Source organism: Taudactylus pleione, unplaced genomic scaffold (genome assembly GCF_031769625.1).
Source record: "Taudactylus pleione unplaced genomic scaffold, aTauple2 ptg000571l, whole genome shotgun sequence".
Taxonomy (NCBI): Eukaryota; Metazoa; Chordata; class Amphibia; order Anura; family Myobatrachidae; genus Taudactylus; species Taudactylus pleione.
The window spans coordinates 7,933,256-7,960,721 of record NW_028284973.1 but is presented as its reverse complement, the minus strand read 5'-3'; the positions used below and the strand labels follow the sequence as shown (position 1 = coordinate 7,960,721).

Below are 27,466 nucleotides of genomic sequence, written 5' to 3'. Positions count from 1 at the left end.
GTCAGGCTGATTTCCCCAAAAATGACAGCACTTTTCGCCTGTTTACTCTTCGCCGGGTCCCGTTTTCGCCGATTTCAAATTGAAAGCGGGGATACAAGGGGACGCGTGCGATACTTTTTCGCACCTGAACCCAGCGATGATGGCTAAAAGTCTGGCAATTGACTTTTCGCTTCTAATTGAATTCGGCCCCCAATTTGACAAATACATTTTTTATGAGGTTTTTTTTTTGCACTTTTTCTTTTAATTATTTGTGTCTGTTAGTAGAAAAGTTCATACAGAGAAAAAAAAAGTCAAAACAAAAATAAATATATATGTTTTCAAAACTCCTTGATAATAAAAAAAAAACACCAGCAGCAGCTACCTACTATTGCCTGCAAAAATAAATACCTGTTTCCTTGACATGTTAAATTCACAGAGCGAAGTGTGAGTTACATGACATGACAGACGTTGACAGCCCCACAAGGGGAGTTGCTGAACCATTGGTGTAGCCCACAGGTCAAGGCGTGTCTCACTCTCTTCATAGATAAACCAGATCACTTCCCCTCTGATCCCCGTTGAGTTTACTAGAAACGTGCCCTAGAGTTTACAGTATTGCCCGCACAAAATTAACCAACTAAGAAGCATATGTCTCCACTAATCTCCTAAATCTGTCACAGCGACACAGAGAAAGGAATCCTGGCTGCCAGGAACTGCGATTAAACAGGGGAGCCTTGGAGACCTGGTGGCTGTCAGTCAACGATTCCATTGTACGGTCCACAGGCGGAAAACATGATCAGGTGTAAGGCACTGGGGAAATTAAAGAAAAGACTTGAAGAAGCCAAAAACAAATGGGCCAGGCTGGGCAAGCTAGAGTTCAGCCACAACGAGAGTGCCCGGCTGGCCACGGATGCCCTTTTGGATGGTGGGCAGGACGCGTATCAGAAGGTTCTCACAGAAGAAGGAGAGGTGGACTTTCTTTCCAAGCCAGAGGTCCACTACATCTTGGACAATGCAAAGGAGCCCTATTACGCCAACGAAGGTCACGCAGATGGCGAAAACGGCTCGGTGCACAATGGGAACCACTCTCACCAGTCTGAGAGCTATTACCCCATTAATTCTGACGTCAGTGAGCCCACGACGCCCCTGCACAACTGGAGCGCGGAGGACAAGCCCTACCTGAAGGACAAGTCCAGCGCTACTGTGTACTTCCAATCCGACAAGACCAATAATATCAGGGAGACCATCCGAAGGAGTATACACCGAACAAATCAGGTAGGCACGCATGCATCGTGTTTCTAAATGCCAGGGGTAAGCAACCTCTGGCCCTCCAGCTGCTGTGGAACTACACATCCCAGCATGCCCTGGCACAGTTTTGCTGTTAGGGCATGTTAAAAGTAAAACCTGTGACAGGGCATGCTGGGATGTGTAGCTCCACAGCAGCTGGAGGGCCGTACTTTCCCTACCCCTGCCCTTTGCTCTGCATTGTATCTACGGAACAGGTTCAATGATAAAACTGTGCACATGTAATTGTAATTATTAGTGAAATCACAGATCCATTCATGTAAATACGTTTCAGCCTCCGCCGGCCCCTGTATTATTGGGTTACATGAGCCTGTACAGTACTGTGTAATATGTTGGCGTTATTATAATAAATATACTATAATAAATAAGTCTGACTACACCGAGAACGATTTGTAATTGATTGAACTGATTTCCAAGGTGGCAACAGAATGTTAGGGGTCTATTTACTAAGCAGTGTTAGGAGACAGAGTGAAAAGTGATAAGGTGCCAGCCAATCAGCTCCCAACTGCCATCTCACAGGCTGTGTTTGAAAAATGACAGTTGGGAGCTGATTGGCTGGTACCTTATCACTTTTCACTCTGTCTCCTAACACTGCTTAGTAAATAGACCCCAGTTTGTTACACAGAAAATATCCTAATCTTCCGAAGGACTAGTATAAAGTGTTAGCTGCTCCTAGATTTCTCTTGGAAATTGGATTCATTTCTTACATCATTTATTACACAATGGGATGTATTTTATTAATCTGGGATTAGTAACAATTCAAAGAAATGTTTAAGTGCAGCTTTGCTCAAATAGATTATTATTATTATTAGCATTTATTTATTAAGCACCACAAGTGTTCTGTGTCACCGTACAGGGGGCTAAAACTGGTAAGTAATTCTGTGTTCCATAGCCAGCATCTCCTGCACGGACCTGTCATTTTATATAACAAAAATTCTGAACCACCAAGTTCATTGCGTGCGCAAAACATGGTACGCGTTGAAATTGACCCACTCGTCGCAATGCTCGTACAATGTTACTTGCGTTATCGGAAATGACAAATCCTGAGGAGAGTCTCAGCAGGATAAGACATTTTTCTATCACAACCCTGAGTTTTTCCAACAGATTTGGCACCGGTATGCCTCCTAAGCTGGGTACACACAATACGATGTCACTCCGACGCAGATCGGAACGATATATCGGAAACACATCGTATAGTGAGAATCCTGATCCTTCGTTCCGGACGGTTAATCATCGCATCGTCCCATCTGCTGTTCTGCAAGGCAGATGGGACGACACAATGGATGACCTGGCGCTGTTACATGTGGTACATCGCGCCGTGATACAGCGTACTCGATGTATTGTCACCTCGCTGGGTCGCACCCTCGTTCAGGTGTGTACCCAGCTTTAGTGAAGCCAGTGATACAGAGAGTAACAGTACATAATTTCACATAATAGATACATAATTCAAGTGAGCATTTAGCACAATTATGTAGAGAAGACAGACAGGGAAGAGCACTATTCTTACAACCTAAAGGTGCCCATACACGGGGCGTTTTGTATCCGATCCAATCTCACGTACGATTACCTTGAAAATTCTTCCCTTGACATTCTGTACGATTTGTATTTAGAAAATGTACGATTGTACAAATGACCATACGATCCGATGTATTAAGATGTGTCACATCGTACTGATCTGTCGAAATCCTTCTGCAAATCCATCTGATCTATGATGCCGATAGACGACTGCGGGGACGGCATCGTAATCGTCTAGAAAATGCCATTTTTTTACACGACTGGTAGGTACGATCAGTCAAAAACGGCCATATCGTGTGAAAAATCGCCTCGTGTATGGCGGCCTTTACAGTCTATAGTATACTGTATTAAATGTAGTTTATTGTAAAAAACCTGATAGCATTTAGACCCCATGAAACTGGAAGTGCAGAAATATTATGTGCAAAATTGACATTTAAAGCTTTGTGTTCTCGTAAATCCATAATTCCCCTATAAGTGCATATTTAGCCTGTTTCATGGCCATAACACTCCTTGCAGGAGCTAACATGCCTTTAGTAATGAACACAGGGCACTAAAATGTATAGGTCAAATCCATCGCCCCAGGGCGATACCCCACCAGGTCATCTACAGAAGCCGGCTCGCAGTAAATTGACCATTTTATCATTATACTTGATCTGCTCATGACCCAATGGCCTTAGGCTCACCTACACTCTTAGGATAATGGCCCCTAACGCTAGTGGATCAGAGGACTGTACTCTCCTTTACAGAACCCGTTTTGCGACCCTCCGATACTTCTGTAATGATGATATATTTCGATTTTGTCTAAAAGTTAATGATATTACCATTCTTAAAATGTAACTGCTACATAAATGAGGTTTTTGTAAATGTAGCTTTACTGTATGCCATGATCTACACAGAGTAAGAAACCCTGTTCTAGATGATCACACTATGTACTAAGGGCACTGTGAGTGGTTATGGGCATATGTATAAATTTTCAGGTTTTAGACCTGATAATTGTAGTTGCCTAACGCCACAATAAAAAATGAACATTCGCCGGGATGTATAAAAAAACGCATGCAGGAACAGGTTCTCCGAAAGGATCCAGTCCCTGCAATGTGTAAGAAGTGCCGTGAACGCTAGTGCAATTAGTTTTCACCTCCCTATCGGGACACCTGTGGGGGCTGCAGCTGCAGCTGGAATTGTAGGGACTGCGGTGGATATCTGCTGCTGTCCTCCGTTATACATTAGGGTGATTAATATTTGCGGGTTTCCCCCAAAAGCTGGTGTTTTCAGTGGATATGCAACAAATATTGAATGATAAATAGGCTTCAATATCCTTACTGTCTAATTGTGCACACAACTGTCGGACGCTCATTATTGTTATTGTGAGTGATACGTTTGGAAATGATTAAGCAGCAAATCTAAATAACTGAAAGGAAATTAGTTCATAAAATGTAGAATATAATATACAGTACGGTAAAATAGTATTTATTACTTAATATAGTTTAAAAAGTATTTTTAAAAATATATTTAAATATATTTATTAAAAAAAAAAAAAGATGCAATGGGGGGGGGGTGGATGTCTCGCACCACCCTGTGTCCATAGGCCCCTATTATAAAATCACATCCCACCCCCCCAGTGGTCATAAATCCTAATAACAATACCACCACTGTACGCCCACAGCACACCCCCTAAGTTGTAAAAGAATAAAGCTGCATACACACACAACAATTTTTTTACCAACGATTTTATGAACGATTTTCTGTCAGATTATCTGTCAGATATTTTAAAGTGTAATGAACGATTTTTATGAACTACAAACGATTTTTGCATATTCCCTTAACGAAAATCGTTCAGTTGACAAGTCTGACTGAACTACAAACGTGAACGCGCATGAACGATAATCGTTCATCATTTGACTCATTTGATATTGTTTAACGATAATCGTTCAAAAAATCGTTGTGTGTGTATGCACCTTAATGGTGGGTACACACTACACGATATGCTCCCTGAGCGATATCGTGTAGTGTTGTCCCCGGCAGGCTGTGCTCAATGTCGTTCATGACATTGAGCACAACCGCTGAACGATATCATTAACGATATCGTTCAGCGCCGGGCTCTCTCCTCCATTCCCTGACATGCAGCAACCTGACGAGGTCGTCAGGTTGGACTGAATGTCAGCCCGATGAACGATAATGACGAACGACCCGCGGGAACGCGCGTCGTCGTTATCGTTCATCTTTTTGGGGTTAAAAATGGACGATAAGGTGGACGACTGAATGATAACGATATCGTTATCGTTCAGTCGTCCACTTTATCGCCCAGTGTGTATGCACCATAACTGTTTCATAAACAACACCCCCTATAAAAAGCTCCTGTTTTTTGCGCACCCCCCTCCTCTCCTTCCCTGTGACAATGTCATTTATTTTTTTATCTTACCCCCCTCCAGGGTCTTATTACTTTATTTTGCCACTCCCCCACACTAAAGCTGCATACACACACAACGATTTTTTTAATGATTATCGTTAAACAATATAGTTTTAACGATAATCGTTTGCAAAAATCGTTCACTTTCTGAGTCAAACGATGAACGATTATCGTTCATGCGCGTTCACGTTTGTAGTTTGTCGTTTGTAGTTTGTAGTTCAGTCAGACTTGTCAACTCAACGATTTTCATTAAGGGAATATGCAAAAATCGTTTGTAGTTCATAAAAATCGTTCATGACATTTAGTAAATGAACAACTTTAGTAAACGATTTTAGTTAATTTTTTCAAGGGAAAAAATCGTTCATTACAAAATCGTTGTGTGTGTATGCAGCTTAACTGATAGCAGATACCCTCACTCCCATGCTCATTACGACCCCTTCCCCGCATGCAGACCGCTTTAGACCCCGGCACATGTGCTCTAAAATGCTCTTCGCACAGCATTCTGGGGCGCGACATTCTGTAGGGGGATTCAGGGAGTCAGAGGAGAGCTGTTGTGCACGTTTGCAGAACGGATCTCCTCTTAAAAATCTGCGGGTCACAGCAGGGGGCGGAGTCACATTCACCTTGTCAGCTGAATCAGTTCTGGCGACGGTCGCATCACGCCAGTTAAGTGGTTAATAGCGATACTTACTGCTGGTGGCATATTACGTTGTCAGCAAAGCCTAGATGGCTTCACTGATGCCGGGAAGGCTTTTGCTGGGTCCCCATTTCCGCAGAGGGGACTGTTCCACTAAAACCATCTAGAGACGGCATAAGCAGTACAGTGACTAGCCGCGGTGAGATAAGGTTACTGCTGTTTGTTACATACGGAGCGGAGGAAATAACTCTTTTAGCGAGTGCTACAGGGGTTATGTCGCGTTTTTGAATGGAGCCCTCAGGGTAATATTTTTGCTACAAAAACCTGACAAATGAAAATAACAGCTTCAGTAACCAGGTACAGAATCTGACAGTGCGATTATGGACGGGTCTGCTGTGATGCAGTGTAGCTGTGCTCAGTTGTCCCTCTTACTGGTGCTGCACAGGACACGAGCACAATTTATTTATTTATTTATTACCAATTATTGGTATAGCGCACACATATACTGCAGCGCTTTCACTGTTAATAAATAGCCATTCACATCCAGGAGGGCGATAGATTCAGTAGGTTCTCCTCCCAGTATGTGGCCAGCTGCAATGCACAAACAACAGGAATTGAAGGAAAATAGCCTCAGTGCTGTAATAGACAGAAAAAAATATTCATTATTCTGATATTCAGGGCCAGCTGCCAAGGTTTAGGGGGCACCTAAAACACCGAATGAGTGACCTTATGTTACGTATTCATTGCTTTATTTACCCAAAGGTGGGCCCACACAATGGGGGTCATTCAGACCCGGTCGTTAGCGCCGATGCGCTTGGACCGGGTCGATGGCCCCCCACGGAGCTTGCGCACGACGGCGCCGTCGTGCGCATGCGTGAGACCCGCTACGACCGACAGCGCCGGTCGTAGCGGGTCTCGATCCAAAGGGGGCGAGCTGTCGTTGTTGATTGACAGCTCGCCCCGTTTGGAAGGCGGGCCGGGGGGGTGGCAGCCCAAACGGAGGCGTTCCCATGGGAACGCCTACCGTTTGGGGGAGGCCCCACTGACATCACTAGTGATGTCAGTGGAGAGCTTCCGGCTCTGACAGAGCCAGAAGCTCTCCGGGGCTTACGACAAGTGAGACCCTACCCTAGGGTCTCGTCGTAAGCCCCGATGGTCGCGATGGTCTATGACCATCGCGACCATCACCCGAGCGGTCGTTAGAGCTGTGGGTGTTAACCCACAGCCTAACGACCACAACAGAGGCGGGCAGTCAGGATGCAAGTGGCCGCCCAGTTTCTGAGCGACCGCTTGCATCCTCCGACCGCCTCTGAATGAGGGCCAATGTCCCTCCCCCTCTAACGCGCTTCTCACAATTTGTGTATGTATTGAAACAACCAAATATAATTCCAATGTTTCATTTAAAATTAAAAATGTACTTAAGGGAAGTTTTGTATGTAAACTGGAATGTTAGAAGAACAATTTGCTTGTTCCAAAGACCTCGAATGACATCTTTTCTTTGTCGTATACATTTTGTGAGGTGGCAGATAATACCCCTGTTTAAATTTAAAGACAGATTAACTGGGAAGGAAACCTGCTGCCAAATTGCATTATGTAGTACAATTGTTTATCATCGCAATGTATATATAAATGATGGGTTGGGGAACATGGCACAAGAAATTAAAGATGGCAACCAAGAATTGGACTTGAGCGCCACATTTATATGGCACCTTGCTGTGCGGAATGTACATTGATATTTTTTGTCAAGGAAATTAACCTAATAACAGGAAAACAGATTGGGCAAATTCACTCCAGCGGTTTGGTGGCGGTTTTGCTATCTGCAGATTTACTAAGGCCATAACCTCTTCAAAATCTCTGCAAAACCAATATCAAAACACATTTTAGGGCAAAATTTACTATTCGGCGGTTCTAAACCCCGGTGGTATGGTGGCGGTTTGGCGGTGGTTTGGCCGATTCACTAAGGCTATAACCCCTTCAAAACCGCTGCAAAACCCCGGTGGTATGGTGGCGGTTTGGCGGTGGTTTGGCCGATTCACTAAGGCTATAACCCCTTCAAAACCGCTGCAAAACTAATGTCAATACAACACATTTTAGAATAGAATAGAACAGGACTAGGGCTAAAATTACTAGGCAGCAGTTTTGGTGTCATTTAGAACCCGCCATCAAACCGCTACCAAAGCGCTGGGGTTTAGAACCCGCTGCTTAGTAAATTTGCCCATTGTGTTGAAAGTGTCGTTATTATGGTTATGTTGTGTAAAACGGGAAACGTGCATCACTATGATAGAGAATAAGACCAAATAAAATTTAGCCGTTTCACGCAGTGCAATCATTAGCTTTGGACAAATGTCTGAAGATTGTAAAATGAACCCAGGAAACTGGATGGACCCTGCTGAAGAATATAACATGTTTGTATATATATATATATAATGTTTGTGCTTTTCTCACAGTGAGCAGTGACCTAGAGCTAAGGATTAAAGTAAAACCTCATCTTTTCCTAAAGTAAAACGACAAGCATTGCTTTGTCGCAATGGATTATGGGTAACAAATATGGAAGGGATTCTGGGTAAAATGAAACATTCTATAGAGTGCAGCGATCCAGAGCCAAGGATTGTGATTGACAGTATGTCATCAACAGTACAGGACAGTAACAAATCTCATACCCTCATACAATTGTTTTAAGAACAATGACTGATGCTGATACATGACATTGTCAATAGCCGTTGTCATTTGTCACTGTCAACCCGTTCCACAATCCTGATTTTCATGGCACAGTCCATTTAGTTTGTAGTTGTGTCAAAGCTTCTGAAGAATGGAGAAGAGGACAAGGGAGACATTTCCCACATCAACCAATCAGATACTAGCTATCATTTATTAAGTACCTTTAATAAAATAATAGGTAAAAGCTAATTGGCTGCTCTTGGCAACTTCGCCACTCTTTAGAAGGCTTCATGCCAGTGCCGGGACAGGACGCTATGCTGCCCTGTGCAGCCCCGCCCCCTAAACCCGTGACATCACAATGTCATTCCTAGGGGGCGGTTTCCTCCCCCCGGCTTTAGGAAGTAGAACACAGCTCTACAGGCTGCAGGGTGCCTGCCCAGAGCACCCAGATAGCCACATGAAGGTAGCGTGGTACAGGAAAGGTGCAGCCCCCAGGCCTCTGCACGATGGCACTGCTCGCACAAACCTAGTTATGGCCCTATTTGATACATCTCCCCCTAAAAATGGAGTGGTCTTCGGGGAAAGAGCCAAAGGTTCTCCCAAAATAGTTGTTGTTTGGTTGAATGAAATGTGTAACTAGCAGAGGAACTACTGGCACAGCAGCAGGTACACTGCACTGGGGCCTGTCAAGTGCCCATTGCCGCAGCCAGAGCCATATCAAGGAGGGGTATTGGCAGTAGATACCACAGCCCTTCTCTCTCAGAGGGCTCCTGGTCCCCGGGCGGTTGGATCACCGGAGTGATCCAAAGCTGCTGTCAGACTCTCCACTGCGGAGCTCACTGACAGCCACCTGTGCCGGCTGCCGGCCAGTGAGCAGTAAAAGCCTGCTCAGGCTTAGTGTTTGTACTGACGCTGGTCGTGAAGGCAGCAGGGAAGGAGGATGGTACCAGGTAGGCATTACACGTGAGCCCAAGGAGCAAGCTCAGCCCAGGACACATCTCAATAACAAGGAGTCTGGTCTGTACTCTGCAGGGGCACAGCCAAGTGAATAAACTAATAAAATAGTAGCTCTTGCAGTGCTTTTTTTCTTTCACATTTTGGAGGGGAGGGGGTGAACTGCTCTAGTTCCGTCACCAGGTGCGACCTGTTCTAAATATGGAAACATATTAAAACATAAATTTTGACAGAAGCGTCAACACAATTTTTAATGAGGTGGCATCAGATTTTATTTAAGTTTTGCAGATATACTGATGTTTACAAACTGCTTCTGGAGCTGGCATACAGCATATCAGGTGTATATTTTATATATATATATATATATATATATATATAGTATATCCCACAGGAACGTAATCGCTCCTTCTGCGGCTCTATATGACATCTGTCAGGTGCAGCAACAGGTAAGTTTCGTTCAGGTTCTAGCCTACAAACAGCAATCAAAACTGAACACGCTTTGCAGAATATACAAAGCACCAGGAAGGTTCTGTATTGTTGTCAAACTGGAAGTTTCCTACTAACTGTTGAGCCAATAACAGATCCTTCCTTAATGAATCGTAAATGCAGGTAAGAGGATATAGATTATGGCGCTCCTCAGTGGACCTTCATCTCAGCACACTAATTTCCCCCTACCCCCCATAGAGCCCCTCACAGCACTCCTCACCACAGCCCCAGTCATCACAACCCCTTTCATCACAGCCCCTCTCATCCCCCTCATCACAGCCCCCCTCATCACAGCCCCCCCATCACAGCCCCCATCACAGCCCCCCTCATCACAGCCTCATCACAGCCTCCCTCATCACAGCTCCCCTCATCACAGCACCCCCATCACAGCCCCCTCATCACAGCCCCCCCATCACAGCCCCCCATCACAGCCCCCATCACAGCCCCCCTCATCACAGCCTCTTCATCACAGCTCCCCTCATCACAGCACCCCCATCACAGCCCCCCTCATCACAGCCCCCCTCATCACAGCCCCCATCACAGCCCCCTCATCACAGCCTCCCTCATCACAGCTCCCCTCATCACAGCACCCCCATCACAGGCCCCCTCATCACAGCCCCCCCATCACAGCCCCCCTCATCACAGCCTCTTCATCACAGCTCCCCTCATCACAGCACCCCCATCACAGCCCCCCTCATCACAGCCCCCCATCACAGCTCCCATCACAGCCCCCCTCATCACAGTCCCCTCCCTCATCACAGCCCCCCTCATCACAGCCCCCCTCATCACAGCCCCCCATCACAGCCTCCCTCATCACAGCCCCCTCATCACAGCCCCCCTCATCACAGCCCCCCTCATCACAGCCCCCCTCATCACAGCCCCTCTCACTGCCCTCATATCCCCTCATCACAGCCCCTATATCCCCCTCATCACAGCCCCTCATATCCCCTCTTCACAGCCCCTCCATCACAGTCCCTTATCATAGCCCCTCTCACTCCCCTGCATCATAGTCCCTCATCACAGTCCCCTCCATCACAGCCCCCATCACAGCCCCCCTCATCACAGCCCCCCCATCACAGCCCCCCTCATCACAGCCCCCCCATCACAGCCCCCCTCATCACATCCCCCCCATCACAGCCCCCCTCATCACAGCCTCCCTCATCACAGCCCCCCTCATCACAGCACCCCCATCACAGCCCCCCTCATCACAGCCTCCCTCATCACAGCCCCCCTCATCGCAGCCCCTCTCATCACAGCCCCCCCATCACAGCCCCCCTCATCACAGCCCCCCTCATCACAGCCCCCTCATCACAGCCCCCATCACAGCCCCTCCATCACAGCCCCCATCACAGCCTCCCTCATCACAGCCCCCCTCATCACAGCCCCCCCATCACAGTCCCCCTCATCACAGCCCCTCTCACTGCCCTCATATCCCCTCATCACAGCCCCTATATCCCCCTCATCACAGCCCCTCATATCCCCTCTTCACAGCCCCTCCATCACAGTCCCTCTCACTCCCCTGCATCATAGTCCCTCATCACAGTCCCCTCCATCACAGCCCCCCATCACAGCCCCCCTCATCACAGTCCCCCCATCACAGCCCCCCTCATCACAGCACCCCCATCACAGCCCCCCTCATTACAGCCTCCCTCATCACAGCCCCCCTCATCACAGCACCCCCATCACAGCCCCCCTCATCACAGCCTCCCTCATCACAGCCCCCCTCATCGCAGCCCCCCTCATCACAGCCCCCTCATCACAGCCCCCCCATCACAGCCCCCTCATCACAGCCCCCCTCATCACAGCCCCCCTCATCACAGCCCCCCATCACAGCTACCCTCATCACAGCCCCTCCATCACAGCCCCATCACAGCCCCCTCATCACAGCCTCCCTCATCACAGCCCCCCCATCACAGTCCCCCTCATCACAGCCCCTCTCACTGCCCTCATATCCCCTCATCACAGCCCCTATATCCCCCTCATCACAGCTCCTCATATCCCCTCTTCACAGTCCCTCCATCACAGTCCCTTATCATAGCCCCTCTCACTCCCCTGCATCATAGTCCCTCATCACAATCCCCTCCATCACAGCCCCCCTCATCACAGCCCCCCTCATCACAGCCCCCCTCATCACAGTCCCCTCCATCACAGCCCCCCTCATCACAGCCCCCCTCATCACAGCCCCCCTCATCACAGCCCCCCTCATCACAGCCCCCCATCACAGCCCCCCATCACAGCCCCCCTCATCACAGCCCCCCATCACAGCCTCCCTCATCACAGCCCCCCTCATCACATCCTCTTTCATCACAGCCTCCCTCATCACAGCTCCCCTCATCACAGCCCCCCTCATCACAGCCCCCCCATCACAGCCCCCCCATCACAGCCCCCCTCATCACAGCCCCTCCATCACAGCCTCCCTCATCACAGCCCCCCTCATCACAGCCCCTCTCACTGCCCTCATATCCCCTCATCACAGCCCCTCATATCCCTTCTTCACAGCCCCTCCATCACAGTCCCTTATCATAGCGCCTCTCACTCCCCTGCATCATAGTCCCTCATCACGGTCCCCTCGATCACAGCCCCTCATCACAGGCCCCCCATCACAGCCCCCTTCATCACAGCCCCCTTCATCACAGCCCCCTTCATCACAGCCCCCTTCATCACAGCCCCCTTCATCACAGCTCAGCCCCCTTCATCACAGCTCAGCCCCCTTCATCACAGCCCCTTTCATCACAGCCCCCTCCATCACAGCCCTCTCCATCACAGCCCCCTCCATTACAGCCCCCTCCATTACAGCCCCCTCCATTACAGCCCCCCACTCAGACTTTCCTGGTGGCTCCAGGTTGTCCTTAACAGCTATGGGGGACTGGCAGCGGGGGACTGGTCTGGCAGCGACGGCGGTGGGTGCCCTCCTGAGCGCTGCAGCATGCCTGCCCAGGCAGCTGTGTCACAGTGACACAGTCTGCCCAGAGGCCGCTTTGCATGTCACTGGCCGCGGCATGGTCAGGACGCCCAACTCTAGGTGGCGCCCTACTCGGCTGCGTAACCAGCGTATATGTAAAACCGGCCCTGTGTAAACGCTATTCTGCTCCTAGATCTCCCTAATGACTTTGATTAAAAATATAAGTACTTATCCTAAAGCTAAAATACTCTATTGCTCCTCACAACTTGGGGAGAATTCAATAGTTTTATCGCACCCGATCACCCGTATAAAGTTACAGGAGACCGGGGTGCGATATTCAATTGTTATTGGGTGTCCATGTTTTATCGCGCATGTCGTCCCTAAAGAAACATTGTTTAGCCGTGTAGAGCATCTAAAGTCCTGGTTAGGGAGCCCAAACTACCGTTTTGAGTGCCTAACACCAGGACTAATCGCACATTTCAGGAGGGTGCGAGCAGAAATGCCAGCGGCTATCGCGCCCCAACGGAGCAACAATTGAATTGCTCCTTCGGGCGCCCATTAGGAAATGGTGGTCCAACATTATATTATTGTTACTTTATATAGTTCCCACCATATTACGCTGCACTGTACAGAGAGTATCCAATCATTCTCAACAGTTTAATAAATACTTTTTGCGGAAGTCACAGGCGTTCCCTTTACGCGCCCTATTACAAGAATCTTTTATATATTTATTGACAATATATCCCATTGTTTTATAGGAGATAGTATAATGTAAAAGACTATTATTAAAGAATCTATTGTGGTAGATATGATATTAGCTGGTGGGAACATTGATGTTATACAAGCATTCATATTACCTGGATCTCGCCATTGTACACTACAGCAGTAAGTGAGCCCTGCAGCCTCGCCCATGCCCAGAGCCAGCTCTCCCTGCTGAATGAAGGCATCTATCTACAAGGCTAATTAGTCAGAATTAATTATCTCTGTGTATAAACAAAAACAATCTCTACGGTGACAGCAACAAAGCATCGATGCAAATATTAATTTAGGAAATTATTGATTTCACTTGACAGCTTGAAAACAAAGAGGTTTATTGTCATTATCTGGAGCAACAAACCTAGTTATAATGTGTATTATGCTGCTTATATAATAACTGTTTACAAAATAATCTAGAATCTAATGTATGCATATAATAAATAATAGATATGTATATGCAAATCAGAGCAGATCGTTATGTGGAGGGTGGTTTTAAGAACAGGTTTACATACCATCAATATGCAGACTTTATCCTCCCTCTGTCATGACAAAACTGTCATATCAACAAATAATACAGTACAATAACAATAATATTACATAGCAAAGGATAACAAGACCCAGGACTGTTAAGGTGGGTACAGGGGCGCCGAGAGGGGGGGGGGGTGGGTACAAAAAATTACCCGTCCCGGGCTCCTTGGAGGGGCCCGGCGAGGGCCCAGGTCCGGCCCCACTCCCCCACCCTCTTACATGACAGCACACGCTGCTGTGTGCTGGGCTGCACTGGGACACTGCTCGCGGCTTCTAAGAAGCAGCCACAGCAGTCTCCTATGCCTGTGGGGGAAGCGATCAAGCACCGGGCTGAGGGGGCTCAGAGCGCCCCCCTCCCCAGAGCCACAAAACTTTTTTTTTCTCAAAGGGGGCATGGCTACGCCTCCCGCTATTAGGCCACACCCCCTTTTACCTGGGTGGGTACACACTGGAGTGACGAGCATTCGTTCCGACATAGGCATTAGCATACCACAGGTCACTTGTGTTATCTCTAGGTTTGATGTGCTGTACATCAAACTTAGCAACCGTCACAAGCGACCATGGGAGCGAGCAATCACCCGTACACACTGAGCAATATAGGTGATCTGTCGTTACGAAACTGTAAATCTGCCCGACATCGCTCCACTGTGTACCCAGCTTTAGTGTTGTTATACTGTCACTGTCCTCCTTTCTCTTACATTCTGAACAGAGCCCTCACAGATTGAAAGCACAGTGAATATTTAATAGCTCCATGATCCCTATAGAGCAGGTTTTTCGCAAAGCTGGTCCTCATGGAACCCTACCAGTGCCTGTTTTCCAGATCATCTAGCTGGGACACGTGTGTAAATTGATTAAGGACCTAATTCAGAGATGTATATAAACGTGATGTTTACGCAATGTTTGAAGATTTGTGCATGTGCAGATCTCGGGCTGCGATGTCGCTCGTAGAACCCCAAACGCCGCAGCTTGATTGACATGCTGCTGGAATTTGTGGGCGGGGCAGCGACAGGAAGCATTCCTGATGAAAGGGGGACATGCCGAAGCCAATGGCTGCGTCCCCAGATGCAGCTTCACTCACCCAGGCAGAGTGATTTCACCGGACCTCCAGAGTGACCTGAGGGTCTTTCAGATGTCCGATGTTCATGTAGTTTGATCCTGTGCTGCACACTCGGACTCAGCAACGGATCACGGAAGCCGGCAGGAGGCGTCTTTTTACACAAGGCGCCTCCCACGGTATCTGCATGTTTTAGCACAGCCGTTGTGCTAATAGCATCCATCTCTGTATCTCTGGGAGGGGGCAGCCAGGTCGGCGATGCCGGGGACGTGTCTGCGGCAACGGTGGGCTGTGCGGGGGCACGTCACGTCATCAGAATCCTCTGGACCGTTAGATAAGTGGGGGGTGCGTGGGATTCAGGGGGTGGCGGCCAGACCGGGAGACTTGCCCTCTTTTGCATGAGAGTCGGCAAGTATGCTCTGAATCAGGCTCTAACACGACAGATCTACAGGTAACACTAATTGCTCCTGAGGATAACTTGAAAACATTCACTGTTAGGGTTCCATGAGGATCAGGCTTGAGAACCACCGCTATAGAGACACGTATTTCCAGTTTACATAGCCAGCAATGAGAATTGGACAATTTGCCCCAATGGAAGACGTTTTCATATGTCTAGGCCCTATTTTGGTGTGTGGTTTGGTTTTCACTGCTTGGCTGTGTCCTTATCCTGAATCATAAGTAGGGGGCGCTTCGATTCTGAGCGTTGGTCGCTATGCGCATTTCGGAACGGCACATCATGACCACCAACATGTCTGATCTTGCCTCGCGCCCCATAGAGGTGAGCAGCAATATTGTTGATGTTGGGCTATCGTAATATATGGTAATGTGCACATTGGCCCCTTAGGGATCTATTTACTAAGCTGTGTTAGGAGACGGAGTGAAAAGTGATAAGAAAGTGATAAGGTGCCAGCCAATCAGCTCCCAACTGCCATCTCACAGGCTGTGTTTGAAAAATGACAGTTGGGAGCTGATTGCCTGGCACCTTATCACTTTTCACTCTGTCTCCTAACACTGCTTAGTAGCTAGACCCCTTAGACTCTACGGAAAAATTAAATTTAGAGTGATGTGCCACCAGACATCACCACAATGACTGTCCGCGTACATCATCATTTAATATGGCAGGAAATCTTAGCTCATTATCCCATGCTCCTCTATGGGATGAGCTGCAGACTGGGCTTTCACCCAACTGTTGAGACAATACTACGTGGATCATTTAAGTTAAACTCATCCAGTAGAGCGCGTGACAAACCCGCCTAACCCCGGATGTATCGGTTCTCTCAGTTATCCTGGGAGAGTGGCTGAGGAACAATGACGCAGGATGTAAGGGACACAGCGCTGCCCAGTTCAGTGATTAGCATACTGGGTGAGACTGGTGCTGGGAGCAGGACGGGGGTAGGCAGTAAGTTTCCCTGGTGACAGATGCCCACCTAGCAGAACACTACTAATCTGTATAAGTGTGACACGTATGCCGCTTTATTCTGTCCAGGTCCTGGCTATAATGATGGACGAGTTCACAGACGCCGAGATATTCTGTGATGTATTGGAAGCTGCCAATAAAAGGAACGTGTTTGTCTACCTACTGCTGGACGTCAGCAAGATCCAGCATTTCATGGATATGTGTGAGAAACTGCAGGTGAAAGACGTACATCTCCAGGTACACAGTATAATCAAACATCTACTTTGGGCTTTATTTATTTTTCAGATTAATGTACATAATCTCCCCCCTCTGTATATGGACAATATGTCATTTACTGGAGTTTATTTGAATCGTTGCTTCTGACAACTGCAGAGACTCTGGACCGATGTTAGGGCCCTCATTACATTAGTAAGCAGTACTGACGCCCTGTTCCATTTTAAGCACTTTCTATTGTTCCAACCATCCACCCGATGTTCCTAAACTTAGACAAGCTATTATGGGTGCTGCCATCTGCCTGCTTGCCAGTTCCTGGAAAGATCAATCCCAATCCCCCTCCCCCACCACTGACGCCCTCAGGATCAAGATGGCTCTTCGGTGCCATAGAACTGATGCCAAGCAAGCTGAGTAACTCCTCAAAACTTAGGATCATTGGACACAAGTAACCTCATGGCATCTCTTCTCCCCTACACTATGACTGTATGTGCCCTCATTTTCAGGATTCATTAATTTATCCTGTTCCGCAACCTTTTCAAACTGGTCAGAGAGCACCCTCCACCCCCCTCCCCTGTTAATTTCTGTTATCATTCCCCATCTGACATTAAGGAGTCTATTTACTAAGCAGTGTTAGGAGATAAAGTGAACGGTGATAAGGTGCCAGCCGATCAGCTCCTGTCATGTCACAAGCTGTGTTTGAAAAATGGCAGTTAGGAGCTGATTGGCTGGTACCTTATCACTTTTCACTCTGTCTCCTAACACTGCTTAGTAAATAGACCCCTCAGCATCATACTTCAGTAGTTTAACTATTCCAGTTTCTACAGTTTGGTAAAAAAAACTACTGTATTGTGTTAATTTCGCGCTCAATGAGACAATTATCTTGCATACTGTTTATGCTTATGGTATGCCTCCTCTGTTCATTAACAAAGCTTGTTGTTGTTTATTTCATGTTTTTACCGCTGTAACTTCTGATGCTGGCAATCCAATATTATTAAAAAAAAGCTGCATTCAGGACAAAATCACTTTACTTCCCCTGTTCCCATCAGCGGAGCCCCAGGGGCTACTGCATGAAGCCCTTATTCCCAGCTCTGTCATTCCTCTCACAGAGATAGATGTTCTAAGCCTTGGAGAGAGATGAAGTGGAGATAGATCAAGTACCTACCAATTATCTCCTAACTGTCATTTTTCAAACAAAGCCCGTAAAGTGACACAGGAGCTGATTGGATGGTACTTTATCACTCGCCACTTTATCTCTCTTCAAGGCTTAGTACATCTCCCCCACAATGTGAACTGCAGAGCTTCGAATAGCTGCATACCAATACAAAGCCGCAAGCACAGAGCTTGGGGTTTCATATTGGTCCTTCGGGCGCCATTTTAGAATGGCAGACAAAGAACCTACTACCTCCATTTCAGATGTATTTATCTTCCCATAACACCACCCTCTCTCTCTCGCCAAACCAAGCTACATCAGATCCCTCATCTCCACCTTGTACAGCAATCCTTACTTTGTAAGTCACTTCTCTGACCTACACTCCCACATACCATCTTACCTCACCACTCAGAACTTTGCCACTTTAAAAGCAAAAGGCATCAATTATGAAATCTGCAGTCATCCCCTTGCCACTCTCTCCTGTCCTCCCCAACTTTACCTCAGATGCCCATGGCAACCAATCAGCTATTAATGAGCTATAAAAATAATTGTGAATCTTTTTGACTTTTTTTTTTCATTGAGGATTACCTCTTGTGCTTAGCAGGTGACCATAAGAAAATCGTGAGTGGGACTAAACACCCCCATAATACAATTATATTTGTATAAAGACAGCTTTCTGTCCTCCCAACAGTTATGTTTTTATAATAAACTTATAAAATCTTCCTGCACCTACTTTTTGTAGGTTGTGTCTGGCTGGAAAAAAAAAAGAAATAGTGAAAAAAAAAAAATTACCAAAAAAGACTAGTGAACTAAAAAACTTTAAACCACTGCTTTTATTTTTTTTAAAAAGAGTTTTTACTTGATTTTATTGGAATGATCATTTGAAATAATTTATGTATTTAGATTATATTAGAACGTCGATTGGGTAATCTCAAAAAAAAATAAAAATTATTATTTATTCCTTAAAAAAATTTCTGAGTTTTCATTGTTCTAATGTTTCGCTTTCAAGATTACTCGTACATTTTATCGTATGGTTTTCATACTGTTTAGTCACATGCTTCATGTCCTGATGCTGTTTCTGCTATTTCCAGAATATTTCTGTCAGGAGTGTAACGGGAGAAGTTTACTGTGCAAAATCCGGCAAAAAGTTTTTTGGGCAAATTAATGAAAAGTTCATCATATCCGACTGGCGGTGCGTCCTCTCCGGAACATACAGGTAGGCAGCTTGTCTCTATTCACGTACTGTAGATATTTGTTTTCTTACAGGAGTCATAGGAAGTTACAGATAAACAACTTTACTTATCCTCTTTAGAAGGTTTGGTAAATATCCTCCTCAATGTACCAGATGGAAACAAAACTAGGCCAGCAGGACTGTCCATGTAGTAAATGTGGCCTTTATTGAATAGAATATAGCCGGGTAACTTTTATTTTACCATTGTAAATTGTGCAACAACTACAATATGGCACAGTAAAAATATGTAAAACATATGAGTACTAGCAAAAATATACTGCAAGTCTGTGCGTATCTAGCAAATAAAAACATGGGGATTTTGTCATATTTTGACCAGAACATTTAAGCTTGCAGCCTGTTGTCAAGGGGCCCCAATTCTGTGCAAATCCCTACACTAGCACATATGCCCAACACACCGTTAAATTGCAGTTACATGCAGTCACCTCTCAGGTACAGAGGGTAGCCTCTATACAGGGGCTGGCTTGTGAGCCACAACCAACTAGACCTTTCATAGCCTTGACTTGAAAGGCTATAGCATAACATATAGCATACTGTACATAGGTAGGGTCAGCCAGGAAACACCTGAGAGATGAGAGTGTCCAGATTTCTCATATCGTTGTTTAGGCAATGACGAGTCAGAAGTCTTGCACTTCCTCTTGTTATAATAACACCATGGGAGTGTCTACACTACAGTGATGCTAATCTGAATTGGAAACTTCTATGTGAGGCAATGGAAACCCCAAAATATTCAATATACAGAGAAAAAAGAAAGATGAGCAGTTGTAACCTGCAACATTGTAAAAGGAAATTCATGGTCAAACATATACATAATAAACTACAACATAAAAACACACACAATGCTTAACATTGTTTCACATCCTAGTCAGTAGTGAATAGGATACAGATAGACCATTACATGGCAGACAAACAAACCATTACATGACAGACAGACAGACAGACTATTGCATGACAGAGACTGACAGACCATTACATGACAGACAGACAGACAGACCATTACATGACAGACAGACTGACAGATCATTACATTATAACAAACTGTAAAAACTTTGGGGAAGGGAATAAATAAATGTTACATTTGGAGTTATTGTTATTGTTAATTCAAAGAGTATTATATAATAGTTTGCCAACTCCCATTTAGGCAAATTACAGTAATCTGAATCCCAGAAATGACAGCACAATATAAGCCCCCTCCCCTTTCCTACATGTGCTACCTCTTCTCTCCGCAAACCCTGTAACATTCAACCCCACCACTTCCTACCGTATATACTAAGGGCAAGTATAGGAGGGGATACCCCTGGGCATCACACACACTACTGCTGCCCAGAGTTACTGATGGGGGCGAGGCCGACTTGTACTCAATGGGAAAAATATACATTTACTATAGATTGTAAGCTTGCGAGCAGGGCCCTTTTACCTCTTTGTCTGTTATTACCCAGTCTTGTTTTATTATGGTTTTTCAATTGTAAAGTGCAAAATAATATGCTGGCGCTTTATAAGTAACTGTTAGTAATAAATAAATAAATTTACGTTTTGAAATATTAAAATGTATAAAAAAAACATTTGGAGGATCAAAACGTAAATCTGTCTCACCTTTGGGTTCCACCCCAAAACTCATGCTCTATTATGCTCTAATATTTGGTGATGACAGTTTTCCACTATTATATTTCCCAGTGTAAAACAGCATTATCAAACCAGCTTCTTGTTAACTGCTTCTCACTGCTCCCTGACAGACAGTGAATGAGGTCTAGCTAGATTAGTACTGAGGGCTGCAGAGACACACACTATATTTAGGGAAGCTGGATTCTCCTGCAGACAGACATTTGGAAATGCATTATTTCCTCCACAAAACAGTAATAGAAAAAAATTGTAAATAACGCAAATTTAAACATGGGTTCACCTTTACTAATGCGTGTATATAAAGGGGATGTAGTGAGCATGCCAGACGGGACTAAAGACAGTGGTTGAAATCCTGATGCCTATCTTAATCCCGACGCCGTAATCTTGACAGCCGCCATCCCAATCGAAGGTACACCGGGGCGTCTTAGCTGTTAGCCGTGGGGGGGGGGGGGGGTGATGAGGGCTAGGTTTAGGCACCACAGTAGGGTTAGGGTTAAGCTTTGGGGGTGGGTTAGGGATAGGCACCACGGAGGGGGTTAGGGTTAGGCACTATGGGGGGACGGTTGGGTTTAGGCAACATGGGGGTGGGGGTTAGGTTTACGGACTGACTGGGAGGGTTAGGGTACGGGGAGGTTTAGAGTGCAAGAAGGGAGGATTAGGGGGAGAAGGGGGGGAGGGTTAGTATGCTTACCTGACCCCTGTCGGGATACCAACCTGTATAAAGAATATGTAGTTGTTGCTACCAAAGCTGAATATTAAACAACAAGTACTTTAGTTGCATAGTTTTCTCAGAATTACCTACTGTATAATTATTAGATCTGGCACCAACCTGTTTATCTCCTAATCTACTGTATCTATGGAAATAGCTCGTTTATTTACTGCACTAGGAAAACAGAATCATTTTAAAATGTGTGAACAGAGACTTCAAAGGCACTAAGCAATCTGCAACTAATCTATAAACTAATCTATAAAACACATAAGACACCCTTTATCCATCACATCAGTACTGGGAAACATGTATAATTAATGAGACTGTAGGTGTGGATCACTGCTGCAGGTCTGAGGTGTGTAGTGCATGTAGTGTCCTCTGTGGTCCTTATATTGCTTCATTTTCTGAGATAATTTGACCATTTAATAACATACAATATAGAAACAGCTAAACGGATATAAAGTAAGAGTGCATTAGTGTAAGTAGCATAGGTGGGGGCAGGGCGGGTATGAGGTGGTTGCACACCAGATTGTGCAGTGTGTATGGAACGCCCAATATATTGTGCCCTCGCATCTGCCATCATTAGATATGGCACATCGTCTAGTGTGTAGCAAGCATTAGGAGCTGATTGGTTGGTACTTTATCTCCACCCACTGTATCCCTCTTCAAGGCTTAGTACATCCCCCACCCCCAATGTGAGAGTCTGATCAAGCATGGAGTGGATTCATGGGCATTTCTAGAGAGGAGGGGGCCCATGTGCAGTCTCCAACATGGGCCCCCTCCTCTCCGCCCGGCGCCCGGCAGCGCACTGAGCTGTGCATGGCCAGCGCCGGAATGATAGACTCTGGGCACTAGAGTGTGCCCAGAGTCTATAATGTATGCACAGGTCACCGGGAAAATGGCCATGGCAGCCATTTTCCCTGTATTGCGCATGCACAAACGACGGGAAAATGGCCAACGTGGCCATTTTCCAGTTGTTTTACAGTGCCGGACCCCCGCGCCGAAGTGAGACTCAGGAGAGGCACTGCCCCACTGTTCCACCCACGGGACGAAGTGTCGTTGGGCAGTTGTGCGGTGGTGCTGGCCCCGGAGAAGACGTATGGATTCTGCGCATGCGCGCAACATCCATTCAGTGAAGGAAGAGAGCTGGTGGCAGCCCAGCTACTGACGTAGTGCTGGGCTCGCACCCAACCTGACTTTAACGGGAGGTGTGCCATACGGGCATGCCCCCTAATAACTCAATTTAGGAGGCATGATCTATGGTAATTAGGTTACCCCCCATTTTCGGTCGCGCGCAGCCACGCCCTGCTCCCCCTGGAACCAGCCCTGGGTCAAACCCACTGGAAATAAATGAAGTGGTGCCAGTGTAGGGATTTGCAGATTTGACGCTGAGGGCCCCAATATATATATATTACATAAGATTAGCAGATATTTATTCTTATGTCCTTGATGGTACAGTTTTAAATTTTTTATTATAACGTGGGTGCATGGGAAGAGTTGCCCTTAAATATTCTTTTTTTTTTACCCTTTAGTATGATTAGTTAAGCTAGAAAACATTTGGCCCTCATTCAGACCCGCTCGCAAGTGGGTCGATGGTGGAGCACTGCGCACGCGCTGCGCGCATATGCAAGCCCTGAAATTCACTCACTCCGAGGCTCGCTACAAACAAGTGGCTGTCGATGTTGATCGACAGCTTGCCCCGTTTTGTAGGCGGAGAGAGGGAGGGGGTTGCTGGACAAACGGAGGCGTTCCTGAAAGAACACCTGCCATTTGTGGGCGGCCCTACTGACATTACTCGTGATGTCAGTAGTGAGCTTCCTGCTCTATTTGAGCAGAAAGCTCACTGAGGCTTGCGGCAGACGAGACCCTACCACAAGGGTCTCGTCGCAAGCCCAATGATCACGATAATCGCGACTATCACCTGGCCACTCGCAAACACTGTGGGTGGTCACCCACAGCTTAGCGAGCGGCCAGGGGGCCGGTTTAAAAAAGAAAAACGTCCGCCCTCATTCAGAGCGAGCGCTCGCTTGGTGCGTTGCAGAACTTTGGCAAAAAATAAATAAATAAATAAAAATAAAAGGCTAATTTAATTAAAATAAAATTTGAGGAATTTAGCTCACAATGTCATACATCCTTCATCAAGTAAACGTAACCTTTACAAATACGTTTTACATCTACATAATATCACTAGATGTATTTGCATTTCGAAAAAGAACCAAAACTTGAATTTTTAGATTTAGCGATTCCCTTGACAACACGGTTACCCTAACACCAACATAAGGATGCACATTCATACGTGCAGTATATTTCCTCCCCCCTGGGTATTCTCAAAATTGGTGGAATTATAAAGCAGATATAAGAGCGACTGTGACTCTCTGCCTAACATTATTCCTCAATATATTTATATGTATAGATATTTATGTGCTTCATTAAGAGATCATTATCCAGTGCTTTGAGGGGTGCATAAGTGTGGGGGATTTCTGTGCGGTTACCCTCACAGATGTTTAACCCTTATCACCATATCTGGCTCAGATAGTGTCATGATATATGAGAATCATAACAACTATATATCCAAATGTATCTATGAGTCCTCACACGACAAACTAGATACTTGGTGTCGACCCACATAAAAACATTGTATCTATTTAAAAATACACACAGGACACTAAGTACCTTGTGAGAATATTTTCTACAATATCTAGACACTTTGGCTGAATCCAATATAACCATTCATTTAGGATAAATGAGTAATACTATTTAAGATATATAGTGGGGCTTGTGCACTTATATTCGTAGAGATATTTTACATATCGCAGACCTATGCATCCAATCATGATTGTGCCATCCATATGCAGAGTATAAAAATTATGGTTATTTATATCCGGCAGACACAGGAGGTGTTTTAATTACCTATTTTCAATATATCCTACTTTCTCTTACCTTACTTTATTTTCATTTTATATTTCGCCTTTATTTGACTACATTGACACATCATATTTTATTAATACCTAATAAAAGTTATATTTTAATTAATTTTCCAGAGGGGATAAGATTTACATATGTGTTAGCCTGTTAGTGCACCAGACCAGAAATAGTTGTTTTCTTTTCCCTTTTCTCTTCCCTCTTCCCTTCTGTTGTGAAATATATAAAAAAATATATATTCAAAATAACTTTTATTCTGAATTGGATCCAGAAATGGATGCTGTAATATCACATGGGACCGTGCCCTGGAGAGACACTGTAATTGATATAATAACAGCATTGGTGTAAACACTGGTATGTGGAGATGTAATTTAGAAAGAACCATAACATGTTTCCGCTAATGAATGCTTAATTATCTTTACCTGTAAAAGCCTGAGGTGAGTCTCTGCCGGGTTAGGAGAATTGTACAGAGAACATTAATGAGTAGACGTCATAGTGATAGGTAGGGCTAATTATGTGAGAACATTGGTAGTAACCCGCAGTACTGGGGTTTACTTGATGGAACCTTTTTGAACTTGCACCATCAGCACATCAAAGAGTATTACTCACTGATTTAACTAACACATTGCTTTATCACCGGAATCTGCGTTGAAATATTTATGACTCCATCTCCAAGCGCCTCTGAAGCCGGCCATTCGGCAGGCATGCGGCACGATCCGGGTTATCGTGACCCGGATTGCACCATTTAAACTGCAGAGTTTCACGGGTCATTCCTGTGTTAAACCCTGCAAGTTACCTGGGTTGGATTGCTGGGTCACTCGACCTGGGAATCCAACCCTGTCCTCTTTTACACCAAGGAGCTTCCCGGGTTAACCCGGCAATAACCCGGGATTTAGCTCTGGTGTAAAAGGGGTATAATAAAACTAGTACTCTTGAGCAAGGCCGTAACCACAGAATAGCCAGGAAGGCACTCACCTGGGGTGCCGGTAGGGTGGAGGACAACTTTAATAATTCTGTAATAATAATACCTATCTGACCTTCTGATCATTGATTTGGCCTGGAATGAGTGAACCTAGTAGTGTGCTCTCGGTAATACACACTAAGGGGTCTATTCAGCAACAGTGACGATGTTGCCCACAATATTATCGGGCAACATCGTCATGAATAATATCAATTGTCAAATTTTTAGTAAGCTATTCAGCAAGATTTTCAGCAGGGACAGTGGTTGCGGTAACACGCTGTCTCTGTGATGTCACTGAAGGGATTGTTTTCGGAAACCTTCGGTTTGTTCCTCTGCGCATGCGCAGTCATGGCTTCCCAGTGACCGCGGAGGGGCAAGTACAGCTCCAGCCTGTCCAAATAGATTGTGTATACAGGCTTTATACTAGCCTGTATACATGTATATCTATGTGCTTTTATATTTAAAATGTATATATACACATTTTAAATATAATAGCACATAAATATACATGTATACCGGCTAGTATAAAGCCTGTATACACATGTTAATCACTTTCGGCAGGTTTAATAGGCCCTAAATGGCCTTACCTGCCGCCGATCACCAGGAAGCAAGCACAAAGACTGGGCGGGTTTACAAGATGCTGCAGGGACCTATGGGAAATATTCCCTCTGTCCCTGCAGTTTTTGGGAAATTTAAGGCATTTTCTTCATATAACGCCATTCTGAGATGGCGTTATATAAATAAAGTAATGATTTATCGAGTGATTTAACACTTTTTGCTATGATGAATAGCAAAAAGCATTAAAGCACTTTAGAGATCAATGGGTGATCCTTACAGTGCGGTACTCGGCGAGATGGGAATTAGTGAAGATAATTGCGTAATCTTCTACATTAACCCATTGCTGAATAGGGGATTTACATAAAAATACGGAAATCGCAGTTTCCATATTTTTTATGTAAAAAAATCAATGCTGAATAGAACGCTAAGCAGTGATCACTGCAGTTCCTGGCTGTTACTATATATTGCTAATCACTGACTGCTGTAAGTAATTAAGGTCTAGTTGAGACCCTAAAGATATATATCTCAAACAAACAATAGGAAACCATGATTACTGCGCTTGGTATTGATATTTGGTAGTAAAATAAAAAAACCTGTTTGCTCTCTATTAATAAACAGGAGGCTTTATTTAGAAAATACTATTTAATGGTTAAATAATTGAAACACAAACAAATAATTATTGAAATAAAATCTAAAACCAATTATTACACATACATAGCAGTATAGAAACATTGCACGTGCATATACACCTAGGGCCTGATTCAGACTTGGAAAGAGATATATAGCACTAAACTGATCATCTTGGTGAAACCATGCTGCACTGCAGGGGGGGCAGATTTAAAATGTGCAAAGAGATTTAGATTTGGGAGGGAGGTGTCCGAACTGACATGTAAATTGTAGAGTAATAATAAAGCTGTGCAGTATTTGTGGGCTACATGCAAAATCAGCCAGAATTTACCCCACATGCAAAAAAATGTATGTATTTACACCCCTTGCATTGCAATATGGCTTGTTCAGGCTCACTGTTAAGTGAGAATTCTCACTCTAATCCCAAATCTGAATCAGGCCCCTAGATCATAGTAACTTGAGATTGGATAGAAAGTGTCAATTCCTTCAATTAGGATTCCAAGCCACATAAAAAAGGTTACTTTGTTACTATGAATCCTTCCACAGAAATAGGATGTCAGCTCAATAAAAGGAGTCAGTATGAATGACCGCCGGCTGTAAGGCAGACCGGCAGCAGTGGAAATCCCGACAGGCGATTTAGGTAAGTATCACTAACCCTCCTTTAGGGGTGCCTAATCCTAACCCCCCCTAAGTGCCTAACCCTAACCCCCCTATCCCACAGCCTAAACCTAAGTTTCCCGGGGGGAGGCTAACCATAAGTCCCCCCCGGGAACCCCTAACCTAACCCTCCCCCCCACGGCTGTCCGCAGCCGCCTCCCGGCTTAGCTTCGATCTGTATCCAGTGCGTCGGGCTCCTGGCGTG

At 45.4% G+C, this 27,466-nt stretch overlaps 1 protein-coding gene across 1 annotated transcript in view; it reads left to right on the top strand.

Moving 5' to 3' along the window:
• The first annotated feature begins 537 nt into the window (after positions 1–537).
• Positions 538–27,466, top strand: part of SACK1A (scaffolding CK1 anchoring protein A) — a 52,758-nt gene continuing 25,829 nt past the window's right edge. Inside the window, exons 1-3 of the mRNA XM_088453120.1 lie at positions 538–1,251; positions 16,665–16,832; positions 19,050–19,174. Coding sequence (XP_088309246.1) covers positions 769–1,251; positions 16,665–16,832; positions 19,050–19,174 — 776 coding nt within the window. The 5' untranslated portion in view covers positions 538–768. The remainder of the gene's footprint in view (positions 1,252–16,664; positions 16,833–19,049; positions 19,175–27,466) is intronic.